The sequence below is a fragment of the Herpailurus yagouaroundi genome, unplaced genomic scaffold (assembly GCF_014898765.1).
Source record: "Herpailurus yagouaroundi ecotype Mexico unplaced genomic scaffold, PumYag 195, whole genome shotgun sequence".
Taxonomy (NCBI): domain Eukaryota; kingdom Metazoa; phylum Chordata; class Mammalia; order Carnivora; family Felidae; genus Herpailurus; species Herpailurus yagouaroundi.
This window is the reverse complement of record NW_024412426.1, coordinates 16,394,418-16,411,418: the sequence shown is the minus strand read 5'-3', so window position 1 is coordinate 16,411,418 and position 17,001 is coordinate 16,394,418. Positions and strand designations below refer to the sequence as shown.

Here is a 17,001-nt window from a genome sequence, read left to right as displayed (position 1 = left end):
TGCCTTCCTCTGATGGACCGGCCAGGTCTCCGCCTATCTGCCCCTCAGCTCTCTCCCTTTTCTTTTCTTCCCTTTCTTTCCCTCCTCAGATGAATTGGGCTCCTGTCAGCTGCTGCCTGATCTGTGAAAGTCCTGGGAGGCCTTAGGGCTGAGAGAGTCCCACCCTGGATCCCAGGCACATATCCGTCTTTGATGGAGCACAGCTCCCGGAACCAAGCAGGTGCTCAGAGACAGGGAAGGGGTGTGTGAAAGAGGGATTCGGCCCAGCCTCCTCACAGCTTGCCCCTGCTCTGGGTCCCTTTCCTGAAACACAGCTGTCAGATTGGGAAGCAAGACGAGGCACCGTATTCTCCCTCAGCTGAAGGCTCCTGGCCCTGCCCCAGAAACACAGCAGAACTATGTGTCTCAACAAACCATCTCTCCCTCTCCTTTATGCCCACTTTACATCTGGCTTTCCTGTCTGTCTTCCTTCTTTGTCCTCTCCTCTCTGTGAGGATTGCATCATTCTGCCCTTAAAAGAAAGGAGGGCTGGTAACAGAAAACAGTGCTGCTGGGCATGAAAATGCCAATATGAAGGCTCGGGCAGCTGATGGCTTCATCCGCTCCTGCCTCCATTTACCTGCATGGTTCAGTCACTCTTTATCCACAGTGCAGGAGCTATCTTAGTCCACTCTCGACCAAATGGCCTATTTAGGTCCTGGCATCGCATATTTACGTGTAGCCAAAGTCTCCATAGCCGATAACAAAGCAGAAAACCACCTTCGGTGAAGTAGAGTTCACTGCTCTGGTGGCAAAGGGGACATATTTTTACTTTTCCCTACCGTACCTGGCGTAACTTACTTCTTTCATCATTCTGGTCTTAGGTAGGTTTCTCCTAAAATCTCCTATTACAGCCAATGTGATCTGACCCTAGATAAAGTAGAATTTCCTATTATGGTCAATACAGTCTATTTGCTATTAGAGTCAATGTCATAGTGTTAAGCAGCTAATTAATTCTCAAATTGTTTGGGGGTAGCCCTCACCAGTTAGATTGTAAGACTAGAAACAAAGAATCCTGCTATGTGATCCATGAAATTTCACTAGGATAGTTATAGTGCACACAGTAGGTGCTCTATAAATTCTTCTTGATTGACTAGTGATTAGCTTCTCATCTCTGTCAAGAAAAAATTCGTAATTTAGACTAGACAGTGGTTGACAACGAGGGAGGGATCATTTTGACCTTCTCTCTCTTTTAAAAGTACTTTTTAAAGTTTATGTATTTTGAGATAGACAGACAGAGAGTGAGTGAGCAGGGGAGGGGCAGAGGGAGATGGAGAGAGAGTCCCCAACAGGCTCCGCGCTGTCGGCCCGGAACCCGACGGGCGTCTCGAACTCACGAACTGTGAGATCATGCCCCGGGCTGAAACGAAGAGTCAAATGCTTAAACGACTGAGTCGCCCGGGGCCCCCAACCTTCTCTTTCTAGTTTTTTAAAGATTTCATTTTTAAGTAATTTCTACACCCAACGTGGAACTCAAACTCAAGAGCCCGAGATTAAGAGTCACACGTTCCGCCTACTGGGCCAGCCAGGCGCCTGGTCTTCCATTCACAGTGTATTTGCGTCCGTATATCTGCATTATGTGTTATCCTGGGCGCCCCCCAACCCGCTGGAATCACAAGGCTGATGGGGCAGACGTACCACGCAACCAGTGGAGTCCAGCTTGCGGTCTGAGATGCAGCGGAAGTTCTTGCTGCAGCCCCCGTTATCCCTGCTGCAGTCGCGCACTGGCCCAAAGGAATCTAAGAGAACCTCCAGGCTGTCAAAGGAGGACGAGGTCATCAGCTCCTCTCTGTGGGGAGACACGGGGAGGGCGAGGAGTCAAGGCAACTCCGGGTACAACAAGTAGCATCACCTTCCAAGTTCCTCTCTGGTCACCCGCAGCACGTCTCACTCTCACGAAAATTAAAGATCAGCCACATTCTGAGCCTTGAACTAACAAATTATGGACATTCTCCATATCTGGGAAATGAGCCAAGGCTGTAATGCCTGGTCAAAGAAGGAGGTCTAAACTTGGGCAAGGAAATTAACATTTTATTGCCTGTCAGTCCTTAGGGGATGTGGGAAGTGCTTACAAACTCTAATTTTATGTCCTCTCCCAGAGCATGAGCCTTGGGGTGTGCAATATTGACCCAGATAGAGTAGATCCTGGCACCGTGTACAGGGAATCTGAAGGCAGCCTGCCAACTTCTCCTTTCGGCTCGTCGTGACTCCTTTCCTAGCTCCTGGCACGGGCAGGTAGCTCCTCACTCAGCGCCCCAAGCCAAATGTGGCCCCAGCACCCTGGGCCCGGACTCACCTGACCTCCACAGCGTCCTCCATCACTGTCATGTCCGTCTTACACTTTGCCGAAGGGTTGATGGCCAGTTCAGCCGGTGGGATCACAAAACTCTTGCTGAGGGGCAACCACATGCCCTCCCCAAGGGTGTAGGTGAATCTGCAGGGACACCCAACACCGGGGGGTTACAGCTGGGGAGTAACCACCCCGCCAGGGGACCTGGCCTTTTGCTGTCAGGGGCTTCCTTCTCGGCCCTCGCCGCCTCTTCAGGAAAGGGAGCTGGCCACCGTGCCATGGATAAGATGACGGGAGTCCCAGAGAGGCAGAGAGGCCTACGCCTGTGCACACGTCCAGCCAGTTGGGGGAACGGATTATGGCGCCCACTCACCAGCTGTTTGAAGTGGTTTTTATCAAGCCCTAAGAAATCGAATTCCAGTTTCCTTCAGATGTAAAGCTGGGCTTCCTCAACCCTATGTCAGATATAATTGGAAGCATTTTAATTGAAGAGACAGGCTGGCCTCCCACCGTCCCCAGCCCTCAGATGGCACACCCACAGTGGTAGCGACGGCTTCTCTTCTTGTGCCTCAAGGAAGCCTCCAAGGGAAAAGAAGACGGAAGCTCCCCCTTTTCAGGTTGTGTGGTGCACACAGAAATGAGGGAAGGCAGCAGCCCAAGGGAGAAGAGAAGACGGAGAACGGGGCAAGCCCGGATGTGTTCACCACACGCCTACCCACATCCTCAGCTAATGGCAGTAACCCTCCGGAGACAGAGGAGTTTTTTGTTTTTTTTTTTGTTTTTTTGTTTTTTTAATTCTTATAACAAGGGCTGAAAGGAATAGAAGAATCAATCAGCATTTCAAGGGAGAGCTTAAGAAAACCGGGAAAGATTATTTGTTTATTTATTCATTCTTTTTTTTTCAAAGGCATTCAAATACCCTGTGTTCACAGTCAAAAATAGTCTATGGGATAAAAGCCAGTGTGGGTGGGATATCACAAGGCTGTGGCAGTCTGGCAGCCCCTTCCAACTTAATGTGGAGGGAGGAGCAATTGAGGAATGCATACAATTAAACAGAACCCAGCCCTGGCTTGATCAGCACGCTGGTCACAGAGCACCGCTTCAGAATCCTGCTCATCCGTCTCCCGTAACCCACATGCTCCCTTCTCCACTCCCTGGGGTTGCTTGAGATGATGCTAGGGAACCAGACGGATGGCTTGTGATCTTTTATGAGAAATGCAGTCCTCTGGAACGCTGGCCGCGGAGAATGCCCACTGACCCAGGCTCGCGTGATTTTCACCCACTCCCTAACGGACAGGCAGCCCGGGGTGCTAGAGCAGCTGACCGAAGAGAAGGCGGGTGCCCAGGGGAAAGGCAACACCCTGAGCAAGTGGGATGGGGCTGGGTCTGTGCAGGGATGCAGGGAGGGGTCTGCACCAGGTGAGGGAGGCCAGTTAGTAGGGGACAGAAGAAGACACTTGCCACTTCATTCTTCTGTGAAGCAGCTGGCAAAATGGAAGGCACACCAGCCCCTTCTCTCTCTCTCTCTCTCTCTTTCTCTCTCATCTGGCAAGATTAAGGAGCCGATTAGGGCAAATGATTGCCCCTAAGTGCCCGGAATTTGAGATTCAGAGACGGAGTGGGTTTGAAGGCAACAATATGCAAGGTGTTGCACGGACATGGCATTTCAGAATGGACATTCTTGAGGGTAATATTACAACAGGCAGGCGGGGGTGAGGACACCACTAATATTATAAGTAAGCTATTGTTTCAGCGAGAACATACACAAGTGTGAATGGTACCAGGGAGGAAGCAGTTTATTTGTTGATTTGGACACAGAGGTGAATTTTTGTTTTCTATTTTGGTTATAAAATTACAAGTTTGCACTGATGCAGAGCAACAAATCTGGGACCTGTAGCTTATAATTTATGAAACAGATTTTCGGAAACAGTTGGCAGTTCTAGCATATTTCTGACGGTTAATTTTTCTTTTGGAAGACAGAGTTCCACGTCCCTCTGTCTCAGTGTTCCCCTCCTCCTCTGCATTCAGCAACAGTTCAGAGGGAAAAGCAAGCCACCTCTTTCCCCAACTGAAACTGTTCAACAGCACCCTGGACCCACAGAGCAAAGTTTACTCTCCAACAGTGTCATTCTCACCCCCTTCTTCAGCTGCTTCTTTCCCCAACCCCCCGCCTCACATTTTGTGCTTCTACCCTGCAATTGGACTGTCGTCTCTAAAGTTGCCTTAATTTCCTCACCTCTTCGCTTTGCTCTTAAGAATCCTTTCTGAATTTGCTTCCCTTTCTTTGCTGGATTCCAGCCATGTTAAGACTAAGTTAAAATCCCCACCCCTTCCAGAAGGCCCTCCAGGATCTTCACGCTCAACCTCAGGCTGAAACAAAGGACACTCCCCTGTGCACACACACACACGGTCCCTGGCTGCCCCCAGAGATGGTGACTCATGGCCACCTTCTCATGTCTATCACCACGCAGAAAAACGTGCTCTCTTGCGTGGCAGGGGAGGTTTCTTTGCCGTCTTTGTATCCGCACTGTCCACCACCAAGTTTTGGCCCAAGGAGGTCACTCCATAAATATTTACTGACTGTTCAATAATGAGATTCAGTTATGTTCCCTAGTTTGCATAGGCTCCGGGATGGATATAATCTCCATTGTCAAACTTAAGGGAGAAGTGATGGCGAAGATCACCCTTTACTTAGAGCAGGATGCGGGTCAACCTCTGGGTCTGAATGGATTTAGTGGTCAAGATGGGTCTGGGTTTCATATTGTGAGGAACCTCCAAAGGGCACAGTAGTTTCTGAGACATAACACTGTACCACATTAACAAGAAAAACAGTGTAATCTTCGATGTCTGGTAGGGCCGAGGTGAAACCCTGTAAGAGGAAGCAAAGTCAGATGTGGCTGAGACTAACCTCAGTTGAGAACTCTCAACACAGCAGGTGCTCTGTATGCTGCTCCATTTACCCTCAATACAGTCTTCTCAGATTGGCCATTTGGCTACACTTTACTATTTTGTCAACTAACATTTTAAGGAGTTTAGCAACCTCCCCAAGGTCACCTCTCCATAAGTGGGAAAGACAGGGGTTGGTCTGATACTCAAGTATGGCTCACAGCAGCTTTCCAGCCCATACTGGCTCATGCCTATGAAATTCTAAAGTTTTCTTTTCTCTGCAAAATTTACTGAGTAACTCCAAAAACCAAATATAGAACAAACTGTCAGAGAAAAAGCTGTGTCCTGAAATCTCATCTGTCCCTCATTCATGTAGATTTGGCAGGAATGACTTCAGAAAGCCACCAAAGAGAAATTGGGAGAGCATCTGGAATGCTTTCCCAAGTTGGGCCTTCTCTTGCGACAGCTGGTGGTGACCACCACAGTTGATGGCTCAGCTGTAGGCTGAGTCCTGCACACGACACTGTTGAACTAGCACTTGAAACTTCTGTTCAGAAGCGAACCCTTGCCAGAGAGCACTGGGCATAATAAGCCTGTACTCTCACTGTGGCTTGGCATGAAACAGAATGTGGGGAAACTGACGGTTAGCTCTTGGCATCTTCACTCTTCCCGAGGTCCGGCCATTCCAGGATGAGATGTTGTTCCCAGTGACACAGGTACACATTTGGAAGGAGGGTGTCTGAGAGAGAAATCTGGTCTGTGCCAATCCCTGCCACCAGAGGGTCTAGTGAAATGGCATGATCCTCACCATAATGGAAAGAATGTCTCTGGGACCACACTGGGTTTGCAAAGGAGACTCGGTTCAGCTTCCTTGGACCCTTTGAGTCTAGCTTGGGCCCTTCCCAGATTCTTTGGGATTGCAGATTACCAAGGTTAGGTTGGGTAACAAGGTCTTTATTAATCTGGTTTCAAGCCCTTCAGAAAAACCTGAAATGATCAGCTATAGACATTTATTGGAGATTTACTGTGTTCAAAATCATATAATTAGATAGTAAATATTTAAAGCCATGTAGGGTATTACCCCTTCCCTCAAGAAGACAATCATTTCGTTGGACTAAACAGGCAACTAAAAAGAAACATGAGATGAAATAATTGACAAATAAATATTACAGTCAGTATGTTATAGATGTTTGGAGGGGGGGAAAGTCTTTGTGGATTTGGAGAAGCTTGAGAGCAATGTTTCTCAGTCCTGGGTAGAGATCAGAAGAACCATGGTGATTTTTAAAAATTTGTGACCTGATCCCATGCCCCTGAACTTTACAATTAATGGGTTTGTGCCAGAGAAGATCACTGGCCATTTTTGAAGCATGCTGGGATTCTCCTGGAAGATCGGGGTTGGAGAACAATTCTTGGATGACACTGTAAATTTCTTGAAGCCATGGGCTATGTCAATCATATTTGTTTGGTCATATCTACAGCATCTAAACCGGTGCCTTGCAGTGGTAGGTGCTCAGTAGATATTGGGCTTAACTAAGATTTGACCCAGACCATGAAAACGGATAATGTTTATATTAGAAGAAGAATATATATTCTTGCTAGAGGAAAGAGGATGAGCAGAAGTGTAGAACGGGAAGTGTTCAAGTTGCCGGGGACGGTGGATCAGGTAGGGAATAGATTTGACTAAGAACAGAAGGTTCCGGGAAGCCTGGGGGGCTCAGTTGCTTAAGTGTCTGACTCTTGGTTTCGGCTCTGGTCATGATCTCACGGTTCGTGAGCTCGAGCCCCACAATGAGCTCTGCTCTGACAGTGCAGAGCCTGCTTGGAATTCTCTCTCTCTCTCTCTCTCTCTCCTCTCTGTGCCCCTCCTGCCCTCTCTCTACTAAAAAAAAAGAAAAAAGAATGGAAGTTTTCATAGGAGAAGGGCAACTTATAAAACAGCCTTGTACATTGGCATTCAAATGTGGAACGATTCAAATGTCAGAAATGTGCAGTGGCTTGGAATTCATCGGGATACTAAATCATGGGTGAACAGAATGGCAAGTAAACAGTCCTTAGCTTCTTGAAGAGATTACAGTCACTGACCAGGTCATAGAATTTTCCACAGTAGCCATTGGCGGGTGGTTTACTCCGACCCCAGGGTGGTTTTGATGAAAGTTCTTAATACCTAAAATAGGTAAATCATGACCCATTGCTTTTACCAGACAGGCAAGTTATTGTCATGTTAGGGGCCAACATGATCGATTACCCCACTGGCTCCTGAAATAACCGCAAGGGTCAAACCATTCAGCTGACCCCTCTGCAGTGCGTGGGTATCACATGCAGTTGGCAGCTAACATATCTGAAAAGAACAAATGGTACTTGTGGGGATGGAAGCACAGTTTTTGTACAGGTTCTGCTCTAATAGCAATTTCATTAAGGCCCCGGTTTTTCAAAGTGTTGGTTTCTGACTTTGAGGGGAGAGGAAACTTATGCACATCAATCCGCTGAACTCCACCAGGCTCTCCATCTGCCTTAGCTTTATCACCCTTGGAAGGTCTTAGCAGACCAGTGGTAGAAAAAGAGAGAGGAAAAAAAAGTCAGCCAAACGATAAATCCTTGTTGGAAAGTTTAAATGCCCAAGTCATAGTCTAAGGAATATAGCTGACATCTTGTGCAGCACGAATCCTCAAAAGCAGCCTGCGGCCAATGCCATTAATGTGACCCAGCCTCCCCTGAGAGAGACATTCAGGAGGGAAAAAGGCAAGGGGAGGCCCTGTGAAGAAGCAGCTCTACAAATATGCGCTCTTGCTAAGAGCATGCCTTAAGAGAACACTGCAGGGGCCAAACCCAGGCCATCTGGGGCCAACACAGAGGAGGAACCAGAGAAGCTGGGGTAGAGGAGTCGGCTCGAGGGGGCAAATGCAGGAGCAAAATTAACACCTAGGCCAGGCCAGGCCAGGCTGACAGGAAAGGTCCGGGGAAGGGACCGGAAAGGAAGCAGAGAATATGGAGACTCAGCACTCTGTACGAGTGCAGGAAAAAGGAAACAAGCTTTCCATTTGCCCCACACGGCCCGCCTTTTCTCCGGTAGAGCCCTGCACTAGCTTAATGCATCCTTGGCAGGACTATTTACTTCCTCCATCAGAGGGCATGCACGTAGAGGGACATGTATTCACATCCATACTGCCAGGCCACAAGCAATCTCAGGTACTCTGCCGGTAGTCAGCAAATACTCACTAAATGAAGGACACGCTGACAAAATAAACGCATGCTAAGATCTTAGTTTGGAAATAAAGTTGTGTTCCGGCTAACGCCTGGCGTGAATTAAACTTCATGAACATCCAATAGTTCGCGGCGGCACCCAAATTCTTCCTCTGCTGGTTGACTTTTCTAGCATGTGCTATTCCCAGGTATGTAGGTAGAAATTTGGGAGGGACTAGAAATATCCAATTTGATTAGGAGGGTGGTAGATAAAAGAAAAATAATAATGAAGTAGAGCTGAGAAAAGGAGGAGGCAGGGGCGGGACAGATTCTGAATAAGACTTGACGAAAAAGGTGCAAATTAGATGCAAAAGGGAGAGGCAGAAACTGACATTAATTGCCTGCTCTGTGCCAGTTTCTGTGCCAAGGGCTTTCCCTGCATTATCTCATACATTCCTCACCACAATACAACCAGGCAAATAACGCGGCCCCATTTAACAAACGCAGAAACTGGAGGCTCCAAGAGGTTAAGGAAATTACTGGGGCTCCCAGAGCAGGCAAGCAAAGGAAGCCAGGGCCCAAACAAGGGCTGTCTGCCCTCAAGAGTTCTCCACGCTGTCACTGGGCGTGAGTGCGGGGCCAGCACTTTTGTAATGAGGAGGGCAGAACAGCTAGATGTGCTTCCCATTTTCTACTTTATCTCTAGGGAAGAAAGTTAAGTGCCAAGTGAGACATGGGGCTTGTAGACATACGTAAGCAAGTCCCTAGACAGCCACTTACCTGAATATTTTATCAGAAGGCTGTTCTCCCAAAACCAGGTCAAAGCCCCGCTGAAATATTGTGTAAGGCCAAGGCCTAAAAGGAGAAACATCATTCAATTAAAGTCAACTCCACAAACACTCTCTGAACATCTACTTCGTGCCAGGCACCATGCTGGGTACTGGAGACCCAAAGACACGGAGGCCTCATCCCTGCCCTCAAGGATCCCACTGATGGGAGCTCACGTAAGACCCTGAATGCTGGAGCCAGACCAAGAACAGGATCAACATAAAAATCACCGAACCACTAGGAAAGTGGAATGTAACAGACATGACAACCACCGCTACAGAGACAGTAAAATTATATTAAGGTGGACCTCACGTAGCTGTAATTCACGGTCCTTCTGATGTAGATTTAACTGACACTTAGCTTTGCCTCACTTAAAAAAAGAGGGTCAGCATGACTTCTTGGGAAGGACGAAGCCTCTGGAGTCAGACGGTTCTGAGTTCAAACTCTGTTCTGCTGTTGGCTTACTGTGGGCAAGTTAGTTGCCTTGTTGAGTCTAATTTCCTCTTTGGTAAAAAAAGAGTCTGTAATAGGTGCCTCCAGACCACTATGAAGATTAAGCAAACCTCGTAGGCCAAAGGCACAGCTCATACAGGGTCCTCGACATGTTCCCCTTCCCTCCTCAAAACGACAAGAAGGTTGACAGGTTCCAGATGTTTTCAAACATTTTAATGCCATTCCTCCAAACAGAAACAGTTGAAATGGTATTTTTTAAATGATTCTTAACTACAAGTCTCCCTTATGAGCTTCTAGGTTCTGTCACTTATAATTGCAAGTAACAAAACTATTTTATTTAAATAGTATATATATCTTTTGACTAACCCAAATGTCTAATCAAAAAGTATTTACTCATTTGAGGCAGACTTAGGAAAGCCCGTGATTGTGCTGGGTACTAAATATTGTACACTCTGGATGAACTGAGCCCTTGTTCCCACAGAACCCAATGATTGAGGATTTTACTGGAGACTAGAAAAAGTCAGCAGAATAAATTGACATAATTATGATTTGGGGCTAAATCTAATGCTAGGAACCAACCCAGTGGTTGTCAGTGTGGGTGCCATCACCCAAGAGAGTGCATTTGGGGACATTTATGGTTGCTCTCCCACATAACGATTGGACACAACGACTGGAGGACACTGCTAACATTTAGAGGGCAGGGCTAGAAAGGCTAGAATCGGACAGCGCTCAAGATAGCTCTGTGCAACAAAGCATTTCCGTATGTCCTACAAACTACAGAATGCCTCACTACACATTTACATAGGTTAAAACTTGCCTATCGTGACCTGAGCCAAGATGCTAACTCCATTTACACATAAGCACAGAGCAGCTTGTACTGCTTTAACCTATGACAAATTTTCTGGATGCATAACTATGATGTAAATCGAGGGAAGATTATACATTGTTACTTAGAAATTTTACCAAGAGGTGTTCATAAGTTTGGAAAATCATATCATTGTCTGCAATGCTGCTCACGATCTTTGAATCACCAATACAGCACATCTGGATCAGCGGATACTGCTCTTGGACATATCGCACATCATATGTTACTTTACTTATTACATTCTGGTGAATCTACATTCGGGGCAAGTGTCTGTCAACTTTATTAAATTCTCCTGTTGCAATAGTACCACAGCATTTACACATTAGAAGCTACTCTATCATTATAAAGCATTTTCTTTTTATTTTTCTTTTAAACACTGTTAAGGCATTACATTTATTTTTGAAATCTTGCGTATACAGATTTTACTACTTGTGAATTTCATGAAAGGGGTTAAAATATTTGTTCTATTTCATGTAAAGGGGTTAAAAATATTTGTCATAAAACAGAGTGTTGGGTCTGACAGGGTTGAACACCACCAACGTAACTCAACTAGTTAACCGATTAACTAGCCAAAGGAGTCAGTATTTGCAAGGGGAGCTCCTGGGACTATAAACCGAAGTGGCTGGGATGAATGCATTCTCTTTTATGCTTACTATTTATAAACACTTTGTTCTTGGAATTCAATTTAGAAATACCCTGAAGCAACTAGAGTTGGCTCCAAAAAGGACCCCACACTGTATTATGAATAACCCCTGCATCAAATCAACAGCTCTCCCCCCCATGTGTCTTTCATGTTTGTTCTGTTCATTGGAGGTGAACCCACAGAGAGGGGTTTAAATATGATTCTTTTTTGCTGAACAGCGAGTGGTGGCTTATGAGCTGCTAAAAATCATGCATTAATTGAAGAAACAGTCTAGAAATCACGAGGGGAAAAAGTCCCATGTGATCCTTGACACCTAGAAAGGGGAAATACAAAGAGAGAGAGACAGAGACATAACTTTATCTCTCTGTTGGGCAAAATAGCATTTTATTTACTATTAGTCTGATAATTTTAAATAACACACATTTTGCCTTCTAGTCATCTCTAGTGCTCAAAACTGGTACGATGTGTAATTAGAGTTAATTCTTGGCATGGATCCTAGGTTGTTTGAAAATATATGTTGAGGAGCCAAATTTTAGGACTGGCATCGATTACAATGTGAACAATTAACTGCGTAGAAGAACATAAATAAACCTGTATTCAAGCCATAGGTAATAAATCAATGAGCCCACTGATTAAGCACACATCAGCATGTTGCTAGGTAGGTCAGGTCAAAGAGCCTTCCTGCTCTCGAGGGGCCTGGAGATCGAGAAAGACAACTCAGAATCCAAGGGCGCAGATGTGCAGGGCAGAGCTTGCCCAGATCACAATGAGAGGCAGCAGGGCACGTCAATTAGGAGGTGGGTTCTGGAGCCAGTCTGCCTACTTCACATTCCCGCTTAGCCACGAATCACTGTGCGATCTTGAGCAAGTCCTTTAATCATTCTGTGTCCCCATTTCCTCACCTATAAAGTAAGGCGGATGGTAACAATTCTATCCACTTGGCGAGGTTGTTATGAGGCAGAACTATTTAATATAGCTAAAGGGTTCAGAAGTGTTCTGGCATTTAGTGAGTGTCCTATAAGCATTGGCTAAATTAGTTAAATTTAGCAGTTACCCGAATCAAATACAAATATTCTAATAAGAAGGTTCTCAAATTTCTATACGGGAACGAGTGTCTGGCCCTAGGGTGCGAATACCGTGGCAATACCAGGCTTGAACTCGGGTTGTACATGTATGTGTGTGGCCTGGAGAGGAGGCAATGATGAATATGGGAACACCAAGGCCCCACTCCCCGCCTCCCACCCAGTGGTCACGTCACAGGACACTGACTATACCGTGTTGACATGAAGTATAGGGAGAGGGGGGAGAGCGTGTGTGAAACAGCGAGAGAAATCAGACAGGTGGGATTTCCTATTTGATTTATTTAGCAGATATTTATGGAGGGCCTATTGGGTGTGAACTGTGATACTAGGCAACAGGAGTTGGGAGAGATTCTTGCCCTCAAAGGAATCTATGGTCTTTCTGAAGAAACACATCTGGCCAGACAGAAGAGAATGGAGTAAACGGGAGGAGGGATGGAGTTACAGGAGACCAGCTAAGTGGTACTGCAGTGGTCCAGCACTCCTCCCGGCCACTGGGAAGGCTGGGGGTTGGCAGGGCACGGGATGACAGCAGCGGGGAGCTTGGTGCCCATGAGCGGAGAGGCCACGGCGGGGGTGGGGGCGGCATACAGGAAAAGGCAGGGGGTAACACGATGAAGAGCTGGACCTGAAAGCCCCAAAACCGCTTTGGGGCCGAGTTATCCGTGACCAACTGAAAGAGGGAAGGCCTCTGTGCCAGGGCTGTCTGGGTACAAGTCCAAGTAAGACAATGGAACTGGCCTCACCAGAAAGAGGCCCATCACTGAGACTCTCCTATCCAGGTTTAAATGGAAGTTGCCGTTGGAGGGGGGTGCCTGGAAACCGGGCCCCAAGGCCCTCAAATTGTCCCTCTCCTCTCTTTGTTTGGTTTTTCACCTTTCAGGCTTTATTCTCTCAAAAGGCCAACACCCACGCTGGAGACTTGGTCTCCAGCAGCTGCCACTCCTGTCTTTCCAGGGTCAGGCCATAGAGGAGATGTCTCCCCTCCTCATTAGGAAAACATAATCCACGGAGGAACTGCTTGACAGGTCCCGAATCACGTGAGCAAAGCAGACCAATCTCTGGGGCCAGGGAAGGAGAGGCATCTAAGCAGAGGCAACCCCTGTTGGGTTTTCAGGGCTGGAGCTGGGGGGGGAGGGTGAATGTCAAACACATTTCCACCCCAGCTTCTACCTGCTTGTGGGGCAAGAGTGCTGCCTCCCTCAGAAGTGGGTGGCATTACTGAGCAGACTGAGCCAATACGAGTTTTGTGGGAAGAGCACGGGGCTGGGGAGTTGCCCACGGACAGCATCAGGATGGATGTGGGGCAGAAGGTGGAAACCTGCAGTTGGAAAGAAGCTTTGCTCTCTTGACTCCAACTCAGAGGTGTGGGCTCCAACATTCTCTGTCCTGCACTGGATAACCCAGTCCCCTCTTGTTAGTTTGGGAAAATTAGCAGAATCAGAGGTCAGGAAAGAGTTGATTTGTTAATTTCTTCATTCTGACAAATCAAGACCCTGAAGACTGTCCTCCTGTGTGGGCAGCCATAGACGGCCTAGATTCAGGGTCACAGGCCAGCAGGGGAACCATCCGGAACCATTGCCTCAAGCAGAAACACAGTCCGTGCCGCAGACAAGCCCCACAGTAATGCAAACTGGTATGCTAGAACTATTCGCAATCTTTTATTTGCCTCTTCCTCTCTCCCTGGCTCACACAATACCCAGTTTATGCAGAACCTTTCCTAAGCCCGGGCAACTCCCAAACTTTCAGCTACTCTCCTCACCCCTTCCTCTTCTTCTCCAAGACACATCAGGACTCATGGGGTTCTCCCTTTGGTCCTGGTGTTGGGCTGGGCCAGAAGTTGGCTGTGGCCTTGTCTTGACTTGACTGGGTGGGCGTTTCTTCCATGACACCACCTAGACCTAAGTGAGTCAGTGACCACTCTGCACGGTCTGCTCCACTGGATGAGCCCTCACACTAGCTCTCCCAGTGCACAAAGAGACCATTTCTGTTGCAAACGATTTCAAATTCTGCTTTTCGATCATGTGCAGCCTTCCACTTAACAGTGGCACCTAGAAATGGAGCTTGAAAGCTTTTGGTCGGCATGTCTGGTAATGGGCTTCCTTGTGGAGAGCTCCAAACTCGTTGCCTGGGAGGGAGAGGGGGAATAGAGATAGATGGATAGATAGATAGATAGATAGATAGATAGGAGGAGGGAAGGAAGGAAGGAAGGAAGGAAGGAAGGAAGGAAGGAAGGAAGGAAATAAGCAGAGGGGATAGAGAAAGCAGAGAGAATACATACATGTATGTATGTACGTATGCACGTATGTGGGGGGGGATGTGTGTGTACACAGTTCAGTGTGGAGAGAGGATGCTTCAGCTGCAGGCATTGATAAATAAGGCATATCATGGAGCTTCTTTTGAACTTATATTTTCCTCCACCTGTCACTAAAGAGAGTATTTTACAAATGAAAATTATGTGTCCATAGTTACATAAAAGCACATCCTTTTAAGCTTGCCTCTGGCCCACGTTCAGCTAAGTTTAGGGTGGAAGCATAGTCTCTGAAATTCCAGCCCAGCTAGAGCTACACTACGGGGCTCTGGTTTAGAAGATCATACCCATATGTAATATGACAGGCTTTTGAGCAAACGTTCCTTTCCCTGGCTAGGTAAATGCATTTGCAAGCAGGGAACGGTGAAACAAAGAAAGAGCAGAGGTTCATTAAAAAATGCTTCTGGAAAGAAGGTAGTTTGCAAGATATACAGGAGAAAAGGTGAAGAGAAAACTGGTAAAAATGACTTTTCCAGCTATGCCGTTGGCTGAAACATTCCATGCCTCAATTTATCCTAATGATAAGAAGGGGAGATTATTATGTGCCACTGTCTTCACAATCAGTACCAGTTCTGGAAGAAGTAAGTACTGGAACGACTGATGTCTCAATTATTTGCTAAACCCATGGCTTTGTCACAAGTTAAACAATAGGGATAATGATGCTTGATGTATCCATAGGATGCTTTAGGGCCTGGGGGCCCTTGCAGATTTCTTTCTTTACCTGGAATTTCTCCCCCTCTCATTTCTGTGGGTAACTTATACTATTCTTTTAAGTCTGGCTTAAAAATTACTTCCCAGGGGGCGCCTGAGTGGCTCAGTCAGTCGAGTGTCCTACTCTTGATTTAGGATCAGGTCAAGAACTCACGGGTTCATGGGATTGAGCCCCGAGTCGGGCTCTGAGCTGACAGCACAGAGCCTGCTTGGGATTCTCTCTCTCTCTCTCTCTCTCTCTCTCTCTCCCTCTCTCTGCACCCCTAGAAATAAATTAATTAATTAAAAAATAATTACTTCCCCAAATAGATCTTCCCTGGTGCTCCAAGACTAGGTCATGCCCCTTACTATATAAAACACCCTGCACTTTTCTTCAGAAAACTTATAAATCTAATTAATGTATTATGTATTCGGTTACTATTTGCCCTCATCAGCTACAAAGGGCCCTGCCATCATTTTTGCTCTCCCTTCACTGTCTAACATCACGCCATCACAGAACAGGCACTTGGTGAAGAGCCAGATGACATGACAAATGAGGCCAGACCCGGTCTGAGTCTGGGAGGACACAGTCCCACTGTGCCACACGGCCTCGGGCCAGGCACTTAATTTCTCTCAGCCTCAGTATCTTCATCTATAAAATGTGGAGAAAACAGCAGCTGGAGTCGTATATAAATGAGGGTGTATATATTAGCACAGTGCCTGCCACAAGGAACAAATTCAACGACTAGTAGCTACGGTCATTATAACCAACACCACCATGTGACGAATAAAAACGCATTCCTAACATTACGTTCTACTTAATTTTTTTCTAACGTTACATTTCCAAAAACAAAAAACAAAACAAAACAAAAAAACCAAAACACCATGATGACCGTGGTATATTTTACAAACTCATGTTACCTTTAAGCATGTAAATCTCATGTAAAAACAAATTAAAAATTGATATGACTTTATTCATTATTTAATGTCTGTTATTTAGAAGTTTTTATGTAGCAGAATACCATATTTGTAGGTTTACAAATACCAAATTCGTAGGTTTAAAACCCAGCTCTACCACTGACTAGCCCTCTGCCCTTGGTTAAGGTCATGAAGTCCTGCCACCAGAACATTCCATGCACTTGCTCCCGTCATGCCCAGTCCCATCCTGCCCCCATCTTTCCCCGACATTTCAGTGTCTGGCTCACTGTCCTCTCTGACACTTCGCCATAATTTTTGGTGACTTCAGCAGCCACTAAGATGATGCTTCCAATTCTGAAACCACTCAGCACCTTGACTTTTCTTCCTAAAGGAGCCTGTCCTCCACCTCTACTCCCATGGTAAAGCCTAGACTACCAATGTCTGCAACCCTTCCTTGGTCATAATTTCAGGAGTCCCAATATTTGATCATCACCTCCTACCTTCCTAGATCATTCCTCCTAACACCAGAATTATCTACGCTCCCGAGACTTAAAATCCATTCATCCAACCACCATTTTATTGACCCTCACCAACCTCACGTATTCTCCCCCTCTTCACTTAGATTAAATTCTGTGGCCCGTTATTGGAATCACATGTAACCCCCACTCTCGCCCCTCCACCGCTTTATCATACTTGTCTAAAACACTCCAACTCTGGTTCAGCTCAACGACCCTGCAGCTCCAGTCCCGTCTGCGCAAATGAATGCAGTTGGCAACCAGGCTGATCGGTCTCATTTTAAATCCCACACCAGTGACCTCA

At 46.5% G+C, this 17,001-nt stretch overlaps 1 protein-coding gene across 5 annotated transcripts in view; it reads right to left on the bottom strand.

Annotated features, from left to right (window-relative positions):
• ASTN1 (astrotactin 1) overlaps positions 1-17,001 on the bottom strand; it is a 304,165-nt gene that overhangs the window by 90,661 nt on the left and 196,503 nt on the right. For 3 of the 5 annotated variants that reach the window (XM_040446692.1, XM_040446697.1, XM_040446693.1), the window contains exons 9-11: positions 9,176-9,250; positions 2,336-2,473; positions 1,678-1,828 (exon numbers count right to left, since the gene is read on the bottom strand). In XM_040446692.1, coding sequence (XP_040302626.1) covers positions 1,678-1,828; positions 2,336-2,473; positions 9,176-9,250 — 364 coding nt within the window. The remainder of the gene's footprint in view (positions 1-1,677; positions 1,829-2,335; positions 2,474-9,175; positions 9,251-17,001) is intronic. The other 2 variants (XM_040446694.1, XM_040446695.1) reach the window with 1 other exon arrangement.